At 38.6% G+C, this 22,001-nt stretch overlaps 1 protein-coding gene across 1 annotated transcript in view; it reads right to left on the reverse strand.

Moving 5' to 3' along the window:
• LOC122790810 (interferon regulatory factor 8-like) overlaps positions 1-22,001 on the reverse strand; it is a 198,885-nt gene that overhangs the window by 44,826 nt on the left and 132,058 nt on the right. The window contains exons 4-5 of the mRNA XM_044058435.1: positions 20,552-20,685; positions 2,432-2,531 (exon numbers count right to left, since the gene is read on the reverse strand). Coding sequence (XP_043914370.1) covers positions 2,432-2,531; positions 20,552-20,685 — 234 coding nt within the window. The remainder of the gene's footprint in view (positions 1-2,431; positions 2,532-20,551; positions 20,686-22,001) is intronic.

Here is a 22,001-nt window from a genome sequence, read left to right on the forward strand (position 1 = left end):
ATATATCTGTACCTGCTACATTTCAAAGAATGATAAAAACAATATTGCAAGAATTGCCACATCTCGCCATTTATTTGGATGATACCGAGTCACTAGGGTTACACCAAAGGAACACCTGCACAAATTAGCTAAAGTATTTAAAAGACTGAAGGATACACGTTTGTATCTTAAATAAGCAAATCAATGATTTTTGAACAAAAAGTGTAACACATATGACATGTAGTAAGCATATGGCTAAGTACTCATAGAGACTAAAGTGTAAGTTATCGTAAAGGCAGACTCTGTTACTTCTTATATTATTAAAATGAGGCTGAACTTGGCTTTATTAAAATCGAAGGGCAGTGAGAAACTCTTTGGTTTTATACTGCAAGCACTGAGAGCCTAATGAACAAAAGTATGCACGGTTGGACAAAGAAAGTTAACACATATATTTTATATGGCCATGCTGCAGAATAAGACACATCCAGTCTCATAGTCAGAAAACAGTGCTTTCCCTTAAGTTAAAGTAATATTTGGTAGCAGCACAGATCACAAATGACTTTACATCTCAGTTTCATGGCAGAATCTCTATAAAGAAGCAGTTCATGCACTTCCAACAGTCATGTACTAGGCAACAAAAATAAACTGTACTGTGCAATTTTCAAAATATGGCTGACAGAAATAAACTTCCAGTAACACATGGGCATATTCTTCTTACAAAGGTAGTTAGGGATAGATATATCACAAAATGCGGTACAGTGCTAATAAGATAGTATCAGATGGCAAGTGTCATACTAATAATGGTGCACTAAGCAGGTTACCTGTTTCAAGAAAGCCTACAGACTTGGACGTCTGAGATTAAAAGGATACAAGGCCTAAACAACAAGTCCTACTTGGACCAACTCAAAGCCCTGTCACTATACTCTGTATCATACAGACTGCTAAGAGGTGACTTGTGCCTGGAATACAAGGCATCTTCCTACCCATTACTGATGGATTTACTGCACAGCAGCAAGTCAACTGGAATAATAAGTAGTCAGTTAGGGATCTAAACCTCTTCTGCAACATCAACAGAATGGTTTGGAGGGACAGTTATGTGTCATAAAGGATAATGCTGCTGTGAAACAGAATCCCCATCCACATAACACAAAGTTCATCCCTGTCCATATTCAAGTGTGACTTAGATCTATATACAGGAAACAGAAAATTTACCACAGGTGTGCCCCCAGTACTGCTAACTAACAGAGGCAGCTCCTAAATGATTTATCCCCTTACATGGACCACTCAAATTGTATATGGTATGATTCCAATTATTCTCATTAATTATCTCAACCACGGGATAGGTAATGCCAATCTATAACCAAGCGGGATAGTTTTTTTCAAGCACAAAAAGTGAAATTGGCTACTCTTAAATCAGCACGCAAAGGCAGCTAGCTTAACACTTACTTATGAACCTGTCAACCTATTAAGTATTGATGTTAAAAGGTTATGGACAACATGCATCCAGTAATGTACACTGAGTAAATTAAACAGTGCATTGCTAGAGTTGTAACTCGGTCAAGCTTCATTTAAAGCAGCACCTCCACACTTTCCTTTTCTTCCACATAGAGATAGATGATTGTGTGAAGCTGAGCCCATAAAAGTCCCAATGCAAAAAGACACAAAGGTAGCATATTCAGAAATAAAAAAAAATTAAAAAGTAGGTTTATATTGCAGATATATGACTGCAGTAATGAAACCACAAAAAGTGGTACTATTCGTACATCCAAACCACATGATGTCAACTGTGACAAAAGTTGTATTATACACTATAAGTTTTATCTTAAAATGCGTCAGATACAATTTTTACTTTGAATTTATTGGTACCAGACTTTGTGTTTTACTCATTTGGACAAGATCATTTTTCTGACATTGAAGTCTATGTAGTCCCACAGGCACCGCAACTCTCAAGTCAACGACTCTTACTGTATCTATTGCACAGTGTGTTGCCTACTCTAGTAAAATATATCTTCTCTGGATGTGGTCATCTGACTAAATTTAAATTTTCATGAAATGTTCACACTGAGGTACCTTAAATTTTGCTTGTTATCATTTGTTTACTACAGTGAAGATCTGACACCCTGTTATCCTTGCTTTCCAATCGTCATTCATCTGTAACCAAGAGACAGCAAGAAGCAGCAGCTGCCATGAAATCACAGTAAAATCAATTCTGAGTACCAGTAATAGGAGGCACCAATAGGAAAAATATGCATCAGATCTTTTGTGCCACGTGGCTGCTAGCTCCTAGCATTAAGAGTGAAGGGATTCATAAGAAGTACAACCACCACCATATTTGCCAGTCACCTGCTAAATTTCAGCTAGGCTACAAACAGTGTTTCCAACACTTAAGAAGCTTAGCAATTCACAGTGGTAAAGCTACACAATAGAAATAAATAGACATCTTTTTACTTACCATTCTGTTTGTAGCTTACGGTGAGCCCCAAGCTGTTATCAAGACACACTTCCTCGGTGCTGGTAGAACTTGAGATGTCATAAACACTGTCCGCTAAATCCTGCAGGAAGTACACAATGAAGGCATTATGGCCCAGAAGTCAGTCTGATGGCAATTTCACTTTCCTTCAATGATGCTAGATGTCATAATCAGATAGTGATGTATCCAGAAAGTTTTGTGTGTGTGTGTGTGTGTGTGTGTGTGTGTGTGTGTGTGTGTGTGTGTGTGTGTGTGTGTGTGTGTGTGTGTGTGTGTGTGTGTGTGTGTGTGTGTGTGTGTGTGTGTGTGTGTGTGTGTGTGTGTGTGTGTGTGTGTGTGTGTGTGTGCGTGTATGTTCAGGCCTCCAACTGCTGCCCCCACACCCAATGAATATTAAAACACACACATGAATATTGCCTCCATGCACTTCAGAAATGTATATATACTTTCAGGTGCTGTCCCCTACAATCACAAAAAAGCTCTTTCTTGACTGTCTTGCAACATACTTTGCACAGATCTTTGTAACTGAGCTTAGATGAAATAAGTAGTTTTAGATGTTCTAGCCTCTTTAAACTATGTTTCTTAGAGTTGCTTAGAAAAAAAAAATTACAAGTCAAGATATACCTGGCTAAATCCTTGATTTCAGGTTTGAGTTTACTCACTGAACTAAATGCACAGCCCTGCAAGGACATGGACCACAAACATCCATCCCACTTGCACTTCTGGCAGCCACTGTTCCACATCCTGTAAATCAACTTATCAGGAAACCTCCAGAATTTCATAATTCTCTTAAGCTCCACAGATTTCATTGTATTCCTACAGTAACTTCCTATATTACACTGGCACACATATCAAAGCTCAAAAATGTAAACTTTGATCACAGAAATCACCAATAAATTCCACTTGCATAGCATGACCACACTCTACATATTGATATCTGAGGGACATTTCTAGTCCCACTGGTATAGGTCCAACTTTGGCATATTGTCAGTGGGTAATGGTCATGTTACCACACCACATTTCTATATTCTCACCCTGCTGTAGTTGTACAGATCCTGCCTTATCTCAGCTTTGCATACTCTCCTCAGCTCTTTCATGATTACATAATGCTCTCAAACTCTTCAGAGACTTTAGCCCACAGCCAGAACTATTAAGACTTTGACAAACACCAAACTAAGGTTGTAACCATCTGCAGTAGTTTCACTTCAGACAGACATTAAATATGCCACGCTCAGAGAGATTCAGGACCTGACAGTAACGTTACTGAACTTGGGGGGTTGAGAAAGGGGCCTGGTGCTGGCTGCAACTGGTCAAATTGGTGGCACTGAATGCCTACCCACTTTAACAGGTGGGGCGTGAAGTGTCCACTTCACTGGAAAGGGGCATGGCAGAACCAGGGAAATAAGCACACAAAATTATGAGCCCCCTGGTGGCACAACGCAGCTGCAAGAAGACAGGGCATGCCCACGAAACTACACGTGCACAAGATCACCTGCTAAATATAGTATTACTTGCACTGCCGACCATGACCCAGACAAAGAGCTTTGGGGGTGTCTGGTGCACAGAATATAACATGACTGGTAACTGAGTCTTACCTTCTAGTTCTAGGAAATAATATAATTGTACATAAGACAGGGAAGTACCCCAGCATGTGATGGTGCTGGGTGCTCCATACGGCAGGATAGATGGAGCAAAAAGATCAACTAGGGATCAGAAAGACTAGGTTGGCAAGTTGAAAGAAGCCACGTAAAAAGTAATCAAGAACAACACAAAACGAAAAATACAGGCTGCCCAAAGGATCCAACACACAACTGCACACTCCTCAGATAAAAGGTGTTCACTGAGCGAAAAATTCCACTGGATGCCAAACAGATGAAATATTTATTCAATCGTGAACACAAACCACAAGAAAGAAAACAGGGTTAAGCGCTTTCATCTAAAATTAGACTTTATCAGAACCCTGAACCAAAGAATTCAGCTCAGTTATATACACAGTTCTACAAAATTAGGCGCCAAAAATCTTAAAGAAACACTCATGACAGCTCTCACAATAAAAAATTCCAGTAGTGTATATGTAACCTACCCAATACAAATACATATATACATATAAATCAAACATCATGTCAACACTTATTAAAATCTGAGAAATGTTAAGCTTGTAAAAAAGGCTTAATACTAATAAAATCATTAACCCCTGGGAAGCAAGTGGCGTTAGTTCTAAACTGCCAAATAGCTTCCTTTTTGGCCAGATTTACTTTCCAATTCCCCCCACTAGGGACAATATCAACCCTATCTATAATAAAAAACTTAAAATAATGGGTATTATCATAAACTGACACATGCTGGGCTAAGGCGTTCTTGAGGTCACCTTTTCTAATTTTGTATAAATGTTCGTAAATACGTTTTCTAAAGGGCCTCTCGGTCTTTCCGATGTAAAACACTGAACATTTGGAACATAGTGCTAGGTATACCACTCGAGGGGTATGACAATTACCACCATTACTCTTAACATATGTTTTGTTAAAATTGTCCAACCTAACGCCACTAGTTTCGAATATTGACGAACATTGCCCACAATGTCCGCATTTCTTTGTAGTTCCAAGACTAAATCTAGGTTCTTTCTTTAACTCAAGGAGGTTTTTAATGTTTGGACCTGTTCTAAACACAAAACTGGGTTGACTGCCCAAAATGTTCACACAATCATTGTCAGATTGTAATAATCTCCAACATTCAAAAATAATATTTTTAATGTATTGCACATACGGGGAAAAAGTCAAGACACAAACTCTAGACTTATGCAAGGGAGAGGAAAAAGAATTTTTCCTAAACAGGTCACCCTTCCCTAGAATTGGAAAGAATTTGTTACCCCATTCACGTGTAACATAAGAGATAACATCATTTAACATATCATTCGGGTAACCCCTATTTAAAAACATAGATTTAATAAATTCCAATTCCTTAACCATAACAGATTTGTTAGATGACATGCGGGCAGCTTTAATGCATTGCCCCTTGAATATATTCTTAAAGGTGTACCTGGGATGATCAGTTGAAAGAAGCAAAAAAAAAACCTCATTGTTGTGAGATGCTTTGTTTTGCCTGCCAAATAAAGTGAGAGGAGTTCAGTGGAAGGTAAAAAATATTCTTACTATATAATACAATAAGTCACTGCCCATGTATTTTTAATATATGCCCATTATTTGCACCATTGCCCAAACTTATACTCTAGCTGGTAGAGTCTTTTAACTTACTATTACCAACAAAAACATCTGATGAAGTAAAATAACAAATGGTGAACTGTTTCTTTCTTTCTAATACATCATTTTATGTCCAGAACTTTATCAGTGCAGGGGATATTTCTTAGTTTTGTTTAAAAGAATCCTACCCATACAGGAGTTGAAGCCAGTGCTCATATTAGATCTGGTTGCCTCAGTAAACCACCCGTTATTCTCTGACAGTGCTGCCCTAAGACCAGTCTGAATGTTTAGGTTCTAGTTAATGTTGCTGTCTTTGCTAATTATGACATGATGTTTAACCATTAGGCAGAGCTCTGCATATTAGAGATTATTTTGTGAGACCCTAAGGGATTATACAGGTCTGCAGTGGCAAGATTAACATATCCTGCAGTGACACCATCCAAGAGCAGGTAGTTCAGGTTGAAGTCAGATCTGAGACCAGCTTCAGCTACAATAGAATGGTAACATGCACTAGACACGTGATGAGGGATTGATCTACTCATTATGGTAACATGCACTAGACACGTGACAAGGGATTGGCCTACTCATTATGGTAACATGCACTAGACATGTGACGAGGGATTGGCCTACTCATTTTGGTAACAAGCACTAGACATGTGACGAGGGATAGGCCTACTCATTATGGTAACATGCACTAGACATGTGATGAGGGATTGGCCTACTCATTCTTATACTAAACCTGTCATTTCTAAATGTGATTCAAAAAGAAGGAGGGGGACCCAGATTTTAGGGATGTAGAGATAATATTATATTCAGAGTATGGTCCTTTATTTGGCTGTAATGTTGAGGACTAGAGCTTGCGTAAGTGGCTGTAATGGAGAACACTGGAGCTTGTGTAACTCCAGGCCCAGAATAGTAGGATGACTTGATTATGCAAACAGAAACAGTGGTCTGTTATTCATTATACAATAATGGTTTATTCATCTTCTTTCAGCTGTTTCCGTTAGGGGTGGCCAAAGCAGATCATCTGTTTCCATTTCTTCCTGTCCTCTGCAAATTGCTCTGTCACACCAACCGCCTGCATATCCTCTCTCACCACATCCATAAACCTTATCTTAAGCCTTCCTCTTTTCCTGTTACCTGGTAGCTTCATCCTTAGCATCTTTTTCCCAATATACTCAGCATCCCTCCTCAGCACATGTCCAAACCAACGTAACCTTGCCTGTCTGGCTTTGTCTCCAAACCTTCCAACCTGGGCTGACCCTCTAATATACTTATTCCTAATCCAGGCCACCCTCGTCACACCCAGTGCAAATCTTAACATCTTTAACTCTGCCACATCCAGCTCTAACGCCTGCCTTTTTGTCAATGCCACTGTCTCCAACCCATATAACATAGCTGGTCCCACTACCCTCTTGTAGACCTTCCCTTTCACTTTTACTGGTACTCGTCTGTCACAAATCACTCCTGACACTCTTCTCCACCCTCTCCATCCTGCCTGTACTCTCTTCTTCACCTCTCTTCTACACTCACCATTACTCTGAACTACTGATCCCAAGAATTTAAACTCATCCACCTTTGCCACCTCTACTCCTTGCATCCTCACCATTCCTCTATCCTCCCTCTCATTCACACACATATATTCTGTCTTAGTCCTGCTGACCTTCATTCCTCTTCTCTCTAGAATATATCTCTATCTCTCCAGGGTCTCCTCCACCTGTTTCCTACTCTCACTACAGATCACAGTGTCATCTGCAAACATCATAGTCCACGGGGACTCCTGTCTGATCTCATCTGTCAACCTGTCCATCACCATTGCAAATAAGAAAAGGGCTCAGAGCTGATCCTTGATGTAATCCCACCTCCACCTTAAACGCATCCATCACTCCCACCGCAGACCTCACCGCTGTCACACTACCCTCGTACATATCCTGTACCACTCTTACATACTTCTCTGACACTCCCGACTTCCTCATACAATACCACAACTCCTCTCTAGACACCCTGTCGTATGCTTTCTCAAAGTCTACAAAAACAATGAAATGCCTTCTGACCTTCTCTGTACTTCTCCATCAACACTCTCAGAACAAACATCACATCTGTAGTGCTCTTTCCCAGCATGAAATCATACTGCTGATCACTAATCATCACGTCCCTTCTTAACCTAGCTTCCACTAGTCTTTCCCAAAACTTCATGCTGTGATTGATACATTTAATCCCTCTGTAGTTACTACAGCTCTGCACATCACCCTTATTCTTAAAATTTGGTACCAAAACACTTTTTCTCCATTCCTCAGACATCCTCTCACTTTTCAAAATTTCATTAAACAATCTGGTTAAAAACTCCACTGCCATTTCACCTAAACACCTCCATGCTTCCACAGGTATGTCATCTGGACCAAAAGCCTTTCCATTCTTCATCCTTTTCATAACTATCCTTACTTCCTCCTTGCTAATTCATTGCACTTCATGATTCACTATCCCCACATCATCCAACCTTCTCTCCCTCTCATTCTCTTCATTCATCAACCCCTCAAAGTACTCTTTCCATCTGCTCAACACACTCCCCTCGTTTGTAAGTATGTTTCCCTCATTATCCTTTATCACCTTTACCTGCTGCACAGCTTTCATAGCTCGGTCCCTCTGTCTAGCCAATTGGTACAGGTCCTTTTCTCCCTCCTTAGTGTCCAATCTTTCATACAACTCTTCATATGCCTTATCCTTATAGGTTTATTGCTACTCAAAAAAGAACACACTGATTGGACAGTCCAGCCAGTGTGCTCATTGTAAATCGAGCATATACTAATAGAAAAAAGTCCCACCACTGATGTACCATTGAGCAGACAGATTTTCTATTGGAATATGCTGGGGAAAACAGCAAAATGCGAGAAAAATCATGTATGCTCTGCAAAACTAAAAAAGCAGAGACAAGCATAATTTTCCTTGTATATCTGCACTGTCCCTTATAAAATCCCATTTAAAAAAAAAACAGATTCATTGTCTCCATTGCTTCTCCTGCACTGTTGTACTGTGCAACCATGGGAATGCAAGTGCATATACAAGTGCAGTGCATCAGCCTACAGAAGACAACATGGATGAAGACTGGTGCGCCATTATACAAATACATTATTTAAGACAGGTAAGCAACTTCTTTCTTAAATATTGTAATTGTATAATAGTAATAAACTACTTCTGTTTGTGGGTATATCAGGATTTACCCACAGCTACCTTTGTTTAATCACTCAGACTTCACCCTCATGATCAAACCACACCAACCATGGTTAAATCTTGATATACGCACATACAGTTGTGGATTATTGCTTAAACACCATTCCAGAGTTATTATTCTATTCATTTTTATTCAGACATATAATGTATTACCTAGACAGGTAGTTAAAAAGACACAAAAAGAATAGATAAGCAACTAGATGTTTTCTCTGTGTAGTCCATTATTACTTTTATTTATTTAAATAGTCAGTTAGACAGGCAGACTTGACAGATAGTACAAATAATTACAGATACACAATAGATCATTAATTCTATTATTGATGGGGTTTGCCATCCCCCTTATCCTCTCATGCATCTTCTGTTTTTTAAAACAGAGAGCAAGGAAGGGTTAAAGGGTGCCCCCCCCCCCCCCATAGAATTATCAAAAAACAGCCTCTCATCCAGTCTTTGGAGCTGTCAGAATGACACAGCAGTTGACAAACTACACTGCTAAAGTAACATGTTGACAGCTATGGGGATAAACCCATGGGGATCTAAAGTTCTTCAGTATAACCCTTTATTGTTATTCATTATTTTTGTTTGTTTGCTTGTTTTTTGAAAGGTAAGTGAAATGGTCTGGCAACCACAGCCTGGCTCATAGGTAGCCATACATGTAAACATACATGTAACTGTATTAAAATGTGTTTCTTATACTACAATTTACCTGACATAGCCTAATAACTTGCAGGCATTAACAAGCTGATAAGTTCAAGGACAGATGTCTTGGATTAGTTTCAGTGTCACCACAATGAAATAGGAAGATGGAGACAGTAGCTAGCTGGGGCCTGAGTGAATTAAGAGATGAGAGCAGAGATAAGTTACGATAAGAGTATAGAGTAGGAGTTATAGAAAGAGAGACAAGTAAAATATAAGGGTGATACAAAAAAGGTTACCTGAAAGGCTAGTATGGAAATTAGAAGTGTATTTACATGATGAAAGGCCAAACAGGAGGAGTATGGACAGAGACTTATTTGATGGTCAGGAATGTGTTAAACACACAGTTACAGAATACAGTGGTGCAATTCTTTGACCATTCTGCTATCAATTTTAAACATACGTGTACAGGCAAGGCAAGTTGGGAGGAAGCGACAGAAATGCGACTTTACAGCAGCAATAAGACACTGACATACAGAGGAGTCTAAACTTGTTCTATATGTACAGGTCAGTGTGATTGGAAACGTTGGTAGTTCATTACTTTATCCATTTGCTAACCAGGTAACTGATCTACACAAAAATATATCCTTTCAGGACCAACACAATAACTCTACCTAGGCAAGTGACTTTTTTGGAGTCGCACAGTATGCAAACAAAACTAAGAGACTCTAACCCAACAATGCAGTAACCTTCTGTGAAAAAAAACTGCCAGAATTCTGAATCCCACAGATACAGTTCCTTACTTCTTATGATGGGAAATTAACTCTCTCTGATTAACTTGTTCTCTGTGCTGGTTTGAATGGTGTGAACAAATGGTCTCTGGCCTTGTCCCTGATACAGATTTACAAATAAATTATGTGTGTGGTCATATACAAAAGCTTTGTCTTTATCTTTGCTCTACCTACAAACAACAGCTACAGTGACTTGTTCAATCATGTTGGCAGTGTAAAACAACAGTCCAGATATATTACTGCACACTTATGTAACAGCAGTGAGAGAAGCAATTAGTGTTCTAAGCTTGTCAGAAAAGCTACATAGCTTTGGTAAATGTGAAAAAATGCTTACTTCTGGAAAATTCCAGGAATATCAAAGCATTCTGCAGCCAGTTTGACTACAAAACATTATTTCTTCGTGTGCAGTTATTCCTTTTCAAAGATTTTTTTTTAGTGAAATTCAAACTAATTCACACAAAACGATTTAAGAATAAAAAAGTCAATTAATTGTACATATAGGTTTTTAACAATGTGATCATACAAACATTTTTATTTCATATAAAACTAAGACCAAAAAAAGCTTACATGCAAAAGGCAGAAAATGAAAGAATTAACTAAAATAAACAAGCAGTTCAGTAATAATATATTACATTTATGGCCAATGTGTTTTCACTTAACATAATCATTTACTTAGAATTTTGCTTTCAGATTTTTCTAATAAGATTTCTAATTTAGTCCAAACTAGAATTAATCTCATTTAGTTTCCATGATGACAGCATGCATTTCCTTATTATAAACTAAACAGTGCTAAACGTTTACATATTTTAAAGTTATCACTTTCTATAGAGATTGACTAAATGACTGCATATCACACTAACATTTATCAAGAGACTCACAATACTAGAATATATGTTGCCATTCTATTTTGTCATATTCTCATTACATCTCCATCAACCACAAAAAATGTTACGAAAAGTTTTGCTTGTCACTAGTATACAAGCTCAGTGAATTAAGTGCTATGTAAATAATTCACAGAAAAGGGAGAACATTCTTCCAGAAGAAGATTACAAGATAATAAATTTTACTGGGATACATTTTCTGTAAAAATTCTAATAGTACTCAGGAAAACAGGCTTGATATTTAACAACCTTTATATACTACAGACAAACATGAGTTAAAATAATTATTATCCAATACCAAAATGAAATACTGTAACACTGTAACAATTTAGGAAAATGTATTTTTCCCAAAGTTAACACTTCCTGTAACTTATAAATCAGCCCGCAAATGCCAAATTTTTAACCAATACCTTATCAATATTGTATTTTGTTTTCAATTCAGAGAAGAATGACACTGTAGAATTTTCCTAAACAATTATACCAACAAGTGTAATCTTTACCTCTTTTACCTCTCCATTGCCCACCTTTACTGTCATTTGCCTTCCACTACAAGTGGATGAAAGTGAATGTGCTGATGACTGGAATCTCCATAATGCATTCTCCAAAGTCCCCCTGCACATACACTCCCCCAAACTTATATATACCAACTCCACAGTTGCACCATCTCAAAGAATGTGGAATTCCCCCCCAAAAGGGCATCACTGCCGGCAAAACTCAGCAGCAATGATTTCCAGTGCAGAAGCTCTAATCCTTGAAGGGTTTAATTTTGAGCAAATGAGGCTCAAGAATTCAGTCGCTGTCCTCTTGTAGGAAAACTTTTTCATTCATTATATTCATAAATCCTAACATACTATTCACTGGAAGATAGAAAAAAAAAAACAATGTTTTATGGGAATATTTTGGTAAATCTAGGTTTTAAATATAATTAACATTATATACAATTATACTGCATATGAACAAATAGTATAATGAAAGAAATTAGTTGGATCAATTACAATATTACTATTAATTACATTTAAGTTTACATAAAGATAACTGTAACTCATTTTCAGCACAGCAATATGAATCATCAATCCAGTATGCTATCACGTTAAAATTAGAGACCAAGTTCTATGTTTCAACATCTGAAAATTTAATACCCCTTCACTCCTAAGTTCTAATGTTACTTTAACAGCGATTATTATTAATTTCATACAGATAGTGAGAGAGAGAGATACAGTTATAGATATAAATAAATGCTGAAAATAATGAGATAATTTTATCTTTCTATTATGTTTTCAGTTTGATAAATGAAAAAGCGTGTAACAGATTAGCAATTTGAATGATGGGCTTAACACTGGATGCTGCTAAGTAAATATAATTTGCAAATAATAATGTGTGTATTTGATACATCACCATATGGTGCTGTCAAATTATGCATGAAATGTTAATACACAGAAAGTTATGAGTTTTTCTTAAAATACTGAAATTAGCTTAACTATGAGGTATCATTTTAGTTTGGACTTTTTGAGTGTTTTTAGATGACATAAAGTGCAGTTTTAAAAATGCATGGAACACAATGTTCACAAGCAGAAACTTCAGACAACATTACAAAAGAAATGACCTAATGATAAGGAGATGAACACCAATAGCCCAATATGTCCACACAGGCACTGTAATTATCATGTGGTGGTGCTGCGGTAGCGTTGTCGCCTCACAGTTAGATGTTGCCCGTTCGATTCTCAGTTAGAGCATCTTCTGTGTGGCGACATGCATGAATGGGCATTCCTTCGTTGAAGGTTGTGCGTTAGGCCTGGCAAGCCAGCATGTCAAAATCTACTGCCAATCATTAGCGGACCGGAGTTCCACTGTGGCGACCCCTAACTGGGAAAAGCCGAAAGAAACAAACAAACAAACTGCTGCACCAATAGCCCAATACGTCCACACAGGCACTTTAATTATCATGTATACTGCTGCACCAATAGCCCAATACGTCCACACAGGCACTTTAATTATCATGTATACTGCTGCACCAATAGCCCAATACATCCACACAGGCACTTTAATTATCATGTATACTGCTGCACCAATAGCCCAATACATCCACACAGGCACTGTAATTATCATGTATACTGCTGCACCAATAGCCCAATACATCCACACAGGCACTGTAATTATCATGTATACTGCTGCACCAATAGCCCAATACATCCACACAGGCACTGTAATTATCATGTATACTGCTGCACCAATAGCCCAATACATCCACACAGGCACTGTAATTATCATGTATACTGCTGCACCAATAGCCCAATACATCCACACAGGCACTGTAATTATCATGTATACTGCTGCACCAATAGCCCAATACGTCCACACAGGCACTGTAATTATCATGTATACTGCTGCACCAATAGCCCAATACATCCACACAGACACTGTAATTATCATGTATACTGCTGCACCAATAGCCCAATACATCCACACAGGCACTGTAATTATCATGTATACTGCTGCACCAATAGCCCAATACATGCACACAGACACTGTAATTATCATGTATACTGCTGCACCAATAGCCCAATACATCCACACAGGCACTGTAATTATCATGTATACTGCTGCACCAATAGCCCAATACGTCCACACAGGCACTGTAATTATCATGTATACTGCTGCACCAATAGCCCAATACATCCACACAGGCACTGTAATTATCATGTATACTGCTGCACCAATAGCCCAATACATCCACACAGGCACTGTAATTATCATGTATACTGCTGCACCAATAGCCCAATACATCCACACAGACACTGTAATTATCATGTATACTGCTGCACCAATAGCCCAATACATCCACACAGACACTGTAATTATCATGTATACTGCTGCACCAATAGCCCAATACATCCACACAGGCACTGTAATTATCATGTATACTGCTGCACCAATAGCCCAATACATCCACACAGGCACTGTAATTATCATGTATACTGCTGCACCAATAGCCCAATACATCCACACAGGCACTGTAATTATCATGTATACTGCTGCACCAATAGCCCAATACATCCACACAGGCACTGTAATTATCATGTATACTGCTGCACCAATAGCCCAATACATCCACACAGGCACTGTAATTATCATGTATACTGCTGCACCAATAGCCCAATACATCCACACAGGCACTGTAATTATCATGTATACTGCTGCACCAATAGCCCAATACATCCACACAGGCACTGTAATTATCATGTATACTGCTGCACCAATAGCCCAATACATCCACACAGGCACTGTAATTATCATGTATACTGCTGCACCAATAGCCCAATACATCCACACAGGCACTGTAATTATCATGTATACTGCTGCACCAATAGCCCAATACATCCACACAGGCACTGTAATTATCATGTATACTGCTGCACCAATAGCCCAATACATCCACACAGGCACTTTAATTATCATGTATACTGCTGCACCAATAGCCCAATACATCCACACAGGCACTGTAATTATCATGTATACTGCTGCACCAATAGCCCAATACATCCACACAGGCACTTTAATTATCATGTATACTGCTGCACCAATAGCCCAATACATCCACACAGGCACTGTAATTATCATGTATACTGCTGCACCAATAGCCCAATACATCCACACAGGCACTGTAATTATCATGTATACTGCTGCACCAATAGCCCAATACATCCACACAGGCACTGTAATTATCATGTATACTGCTGCACCAATAGCCCAATACATCCACACAGACACTGTAATTATCATGTATACTGCTGCACCAATAGCCCAATACATCCACACAGGCACTGTAATTATCATGTATACTGCTGCACCAATAGCCCAATACATCCACACAGGCACTGTAATTATCATGTATACTGCTGCACCAATAGCCCAATACATCCACACAGACACTGTAATTATCATGTATACTGCTGCACCAATAGCCCAATACATCCACACAGGCACTGTAATTATCATGTATACTGCTGCACCAATAGCCCAATACATCCACACAGGCACTGTAATTATCATGTATACTGCTGCACCAATAGCCCAATACATCCACACAGACACTGTAATTATCATGTATACTGCTGCACCAATAGCCCAATACATCCACACAGACACTGTAATTATCATGTATACTGCTGCACCAATAGCCCAATACGTCCACACAGGCACTGTAATTATCATGTATACTGCTGCACCAATAGCCCAATACATCCACACAGGCACTGTAATTATCATGTATACTGCTGCACCAATAGCCCAATACATCCACACAGGCACTGTAATTATCATGTATACTGCTGCACCAATAGCCCAATACATCCACACAGGCACTGTAATTATCATGTATACTGCTGCACCAATAGCCCAATACATCCACACAGGCACTGTAATTATCATGTATACTGCTGCACCAATAGCCCAATACATCCACACAGGCACTGTAATTATCATGTATACTGCTGCACCAATAGCCCAATACATCCACACAGGCACTGTAATTATCATGTATACTGCTGCACCAATAGCCCAATACATCCACACAGGCACTGTAATTATCATGTATACTGCTGCACCAATAGCCCAATACATCCACACAGGCACTGTAATTATCATGTATACTGCTGCACCAATAGCCCAATACATCCACACAGGCACTGTAATTATCATGTATACTGCTGCACCAATAGCCCAATACATCCACACAGGCACTGTAATTATCATGTATACTGCTGCACCAATAGCCCAATACATCCACACAGGCACTGTAATTATCATGTATACTGCTGCACCAATAGCCCAATACATCCACACAGGCACTGTAATTATCATGTATACTGCTGCACCAATAGCCCAATACATCCACACAGGCACTGTAATTATCATGTATACTGCTGCACCAATAGCCCAATACATCCACACAGGCACTGTAATTATCATGTATACTGCTGCACCAATAGCCCAATACATCCACACAGGCACTGTAATTATCATGTATACTGCTGCACCAATAGCCCAATACATCCACACAGGCACTGTAATTATCATGTATACTGCTGCACCAATAGCCCAATACATCCACACAGGCACTGTAATTATCATGTATACTGCTGCACCAATAGCCCAATACATCCACACAGGCACTGTAATTATCATGTATACTGCTGCACCAATAGCCCAATACATCCACACAGGCACTGTAATTATCATGTATACTGCTGCACCAATAGCCCAATACATCCACACAGGCACTGTAATTATCATGTATACTGCTGCACCAATAGCCCAATACATCCACACAGGCACTGTAATTATCATGTATACTGCTGCACCAATAGCCCAATACATCCACACAGGCACTGTAATTATCATGTATACTGCTGCACCAATAGCCCAATACATCCACACAGGCACTGTAATTATCATGTATACTGCTGCACCAATAGCCCAATACATCCACACAGACACTGTAATTATCATGTATACTGCTGCACCAATAGCCCAATACATCCACACAGGCACTGTAATTATCATGTATACTGCTGCACCAATAGCCCAATACATCCACACAGACACTGTAATTATCATGTATACTGCTGCACCAATAGCCCAATACATCCACACAGGCACTGTAATTATCATGTATACTGCTGCACCAATAGCCCAATACATCCACACAGGCACTGTAATTATCATGTATACTGCTGCACCAATAGCCCAATACATCCACACAGACACTGTAATTATCATGTATACTGCTGCACCAATAGCCCAATACATCCACACAGGCACTTTAATTATCATGTATACTGCTGCACCAATAGCCCAATACATCCACACAGGCACTGTAATTATCATGTATACTGCTGCACCAATAGCCCAATACATCCACACAGACACTGTAATTATCATGTATACTGCTGCACCAATAGCCCAATACATCCACACAGACACTGTAATTATCATGTATACTGCTGCACCAATAGCCCAATACATCCACACAGGCACTGTAATTATCATGTATACTGCTGCACCAATAGCCCAATATGTCCACACAGGCACTGTAATTATCATGTATACTGCTGCACCAATAGCCCAATACATCCACACAGGCACTGTAATTATCATGTATACTGCTGCACCAATAGCCCAATACATCCACACAGGCACTTTAATTATCATGTATACTGCTGCACCAATAGCCCAATACATCCACACAGGCACTGTAATTATCATGTATACTGCTGCACCAATAGCCCAATACATCCACACAGGCACTGTAATTATCATGTATACTGCTGCACCAATAGCCCAATACATCCACACAGGCACTGTAATTATCATGTATACTGCTGCACCAATAGCCCAATACATCCACACAGGGACTGTAATTATCATGTATACTGCTGCACCAATAGCCCAATACGTCCACACAGGCACTTTAATTATCATGTATACTGCTGCACCAATAGCCCAATACATCCACACAGACACTGTAATTATCATGTATACTGCTGCACCAATAGCCCAATATGTCCACACAGACACTGTAATTATCATGTATACTGCTGCACCAATAGCCCAATATGTCCACACAGGCACTGTAATTATCATGTATACTGCTGCACCAATAGCCCAATACATCCACACAGGCACTGTAATTATCATGTATACTGCTGCACCAATAGCCCAATACATCCACACAGGCACTTTAATTATCATGTATACTGCTGCACCAATAGCCCAATACATCCACACAGGCACTGTAATTATCATGTATACTGCTGCACCAATAGCCCAATACATCCACACAGGCACTGTAATTATCATGTATACTGCTGCACCAATAGCCCAATACATCCACACAGGCACTGTAATTATCATGTATACTGCTGCACCAATAGCCCAATACATCCACACAGGCACTGTAATTATCATGTATACTGCTGCACCAATAGCCCAATACATCCACACAGGCACTGTAATTATCATGTATACTGCTGCACCAATAGCCCAATACATCCACACAGGCACTGTAATTATCATGTATACTGCTGCACCAATAGCCCAATACATCCACACAGACACTGTAATTATCATGTATACTGCTGCACCAATAGCCCAATACGTCCACACAGGCACTGTAGTTATTATGTATACTGCTGGGCTTCCCATTTTAATCCTCACACTGTTTCTTCCGCTCCTCTTTCTGTTTCCACTCATCCCAAAATCCTTTCAGTCTCTCTGCTGCCCTATTTTTTTTTTTTGTTTTTACTTTTCCCAGTAGATCACTTCTGGGCCTTACTGCCATCCCTGTCAAACAATAATTTCTTTGGTAGACCCACTGGTGTATGGTCAGACCATCTTCCTGTACTAGTGGTAATCTGGAATCAGCTAGCAACCTGGGAAGCTGGGAACCCAGCCTGGAGTGACCTACTTGAGTCACTGACTGACTGACAGGTCACCTACCATACAGGAAGAGTATGAGATTGTTCTGGTACTGTACCTCTCTCCAGTATAGACTAAGAAACAGCACAGCATTGTATCTAAATACATGTATACATATATATATATATATATATATATATATGTATATATATATATATATATATATATATATATATATATATATATATATACATATATATATATATATATATATATATATATATATATATATATATATATATATATACATGCATACTATACGAAACTCAAATGATTACTCAATCGTCACTTGATCAAAAATTAAAAAAAATACCATACATATACCAACTGCAAGATTGCTCTATAGTGCAGAAAAGGCAAATTTTATGATCCCCACTGTTTGAGATTTCACATAAAAACAACACTGACTACATCTGATCAGTTAATTTCTGACTGTGATGATTGCATTATTTTGAATGGTGCGTATGTATGTATGTATGTATATATATATATATATATATATATATATATATATATATATATATATTTATATATTTTATTTGTGCGCGTGTGTGTGTGTGTGTGTGTGTGTGTGTGTGTGTGTGTGTGTGTGTGTGTGTGTGTGTGTGTGTGTGTGTGTGTGTGCATAAGAGGAGCTGAGGCTGCTGAGCAGTTTTATGAGCATGTCATGATGCAGAAATGTGTATGTGTACATATAACACCAATGCCATTCCCCCTGCTAAAAAAATAGTAGAATGTGCAGAAAAAAACATTAGCTGATGCTGAACAAGGTATCTTAATCTCCTCTCCTTCGCCCCTAAGAATAGGTAACTCCTCTGCCAGCTGTGGCCCCTGTCTGAAAGCCCTGATCTGGAGAAGAAACTGCATGGGCTAAAAGACATGGTAGTAGTTCAAAGGAGAGGAACTTGTAGCAGCAGATGGTCAATTCTGCAGTAGGGAACCAAAATAATAATTATAATTTCTTAATTTAGAACCATAAAACTGATCTGATGAAGAATGACAGAAGTCATGTGTTTTTCTGATCCCACTGGTTTACTTCCACAGAAAAATCCATTAATTCATTCCTGTAGCACTCTTTGTGGACTGACATAATACAGCTGCCAAACATGATATGTAAGTATTCTTCAAAATCCATCAGGTCACAATGACATAATCATCATACGTTACTATAAACCACTCTTTCTCTCTCCAGGCAATCAAGGTAATGTACTTATAATCTGTTGAGACTACATGGTTACATTTACTCAGGATAGCTCCTACATATTATCATTGTATGTTCTAAGTGTCTTAAATTCAATATCTTTGCATGTGTCATCTTCTGTTAAGTTTTCAATAATCAATGTACCAGATTTGACTCATAAAATCAATATTAGTCAATTTCTTGTGTATTTGTTTATTTGCATTTGTACACTAGTTACTGAGCAGTGCCAAAGATATTTAAAGTTCTTTGTAAAACAAAGTCAGATGCAAAAAATAAATTAGAAATGGGAGCTAATAAGATTCAAACCAAGGTCTCTAGCATCTCAGCATCTTAACCACTTTGAAATACTACTTCACTATTTTTTTCTTTCCTTTAATACTGGTAATCATGTAAATCCACTAAGACAATGTTTGCTTTTTTTCCTTCACATTATCCCAAAAGCAAGAAACAATTAAGTGGATTATAAGGATTCAAATGTAGCTATCTTGCATTTTAGTCCCTTAGCTTAACAGCAGTACTACACAACACCCGGTACCACATATCCTACTCATAATTAATACATTGCACAGGATAACCAAATATCTTGCTTATGTAAATCCTAATTTTTTAATCCTTTGCACTGTTTTAGTGGCTTTCGTAAGCAAAATGTGTTTACACAAAAGTGAAAGTGTTAATGATTTGTAGTTAATCCTCACCACTTTTAAGGGCTCTTCTTTCATGACAATTTTGGATGGTTGTTCCTCCTGCTCATCTTCTTCATCCTTCGAACTTGAGGACTTCCTCCTCTTAAGTTTTTCATGCTTTATGCTGCTGGGAGTTCCCATTTTTACTAGAAAGAGAAATGGTCTGTGTAACTAACAAGCTCCAAATATACAGTACAGAACTGGGAATTTATTTCCGTCCAATGAGACATAAATGACACCAGTGTTCTACCTCCACTGCATGATTCCACTTCTATAAGAAGGAAAAGACAGCCACATAAATAAGTCCTACCACTGCAATCTGAATTTTTTTTTGAATAACTATATTATGAGTTATTTAATCAAAACACTCTGTACAGCTTCTAAAAATAGACTACTTGTTGGCTAAGCACATTCTTTTCTGTGGATGAAAATTGCAAATTCTACCACAAAGAAAGATCCATTTAACCTAGAATGGAGACACAGTCAAACTTCACATCATATCATGCAAGCATCCAGTTTATTAAAACATTAAATAAAATGTTGAAGTGTTTGCTTACTTGGCCTTTAACACATTACCATGCCTTTTTTTCTGAACAAATATACAATAGGTTATTTAGTTACAGTATTCTGTTCACTCTGTTATACAGCACTTCTAAAAATAGCCCTAAAAAATGGCCACTTGACTGCCCAAACTCTGGAAAGGGAATACAGTCGAATTTCTCAACACAATAATGCAAGCGACCAGTTCATTAACCAAAAAAGAACAACTGCACTGATGGATAGAGGACATCTTACAATACATTCCACATTTAGGATAGCAATCGTAGACAAGTCACCTAATATGTAAAACTATGTCTGTGTGTACTAGGCAAGCAAATCTGGATTCATGGGCAGTTGGATTACCAGTACTACATCTTGGCACACTACTGAGCAGTGGGAGTTGTGGTGTCACGTGAGGGTATGGTAGTCAAGGGAGAGTCTATGCTTATGAGGTCCATAAGCAGCCCAGTGCACTAAGTAATTATCTTGCATTCTAAAGAAGTAATAGATTCCATAGTATGCAAGGAAAATCATCAAAAGAAGTTATCAAAATGTATAAAACAAACATAGTTTATGGCAAGGACCTATGTATTTTGATAAAAGGGAATCTGCACGTAGGAAGATGAGCATTTCATTGTACGGAGACTTCTGATTCAGATAGGTTATGTGTATGGGAGTGCATGCAAGTGTATGTCTGTTTGTCCATGTGAGTATGTAGGTAAAGAGATGTGTGTGTGTGACTGGGTTCTGTGAGTGCACCTGCATGACTGCTCTATGTGAGTGTATGTTTCTGTAAGTGAAGGATGACTGCCACCTGACAAGACCTGGGCCTGGGATGAATGATGAGATTGTGGATGTGGGGTGTGCAGGCAACAGATGTCTGTGTGCCTGTGTGTGTGTGTGTGTGTATGTGTGTGTGTGT

The sequence above is a fragment of the Protopterus annectens genome, chromosome 16.part0 (genome assembly GCF_019279795.1).
Source record: "Protopterus annectens isolate FY-2018-M chromosome 16.part0, PAN1.0, whole genome shotgun sequence".
Taxonomy (NCBI): Eukaryota; Metazoa; Chordata; order Ceratodontiformes; family Protopteridae; genus Protopterus; species Protopterus annectens.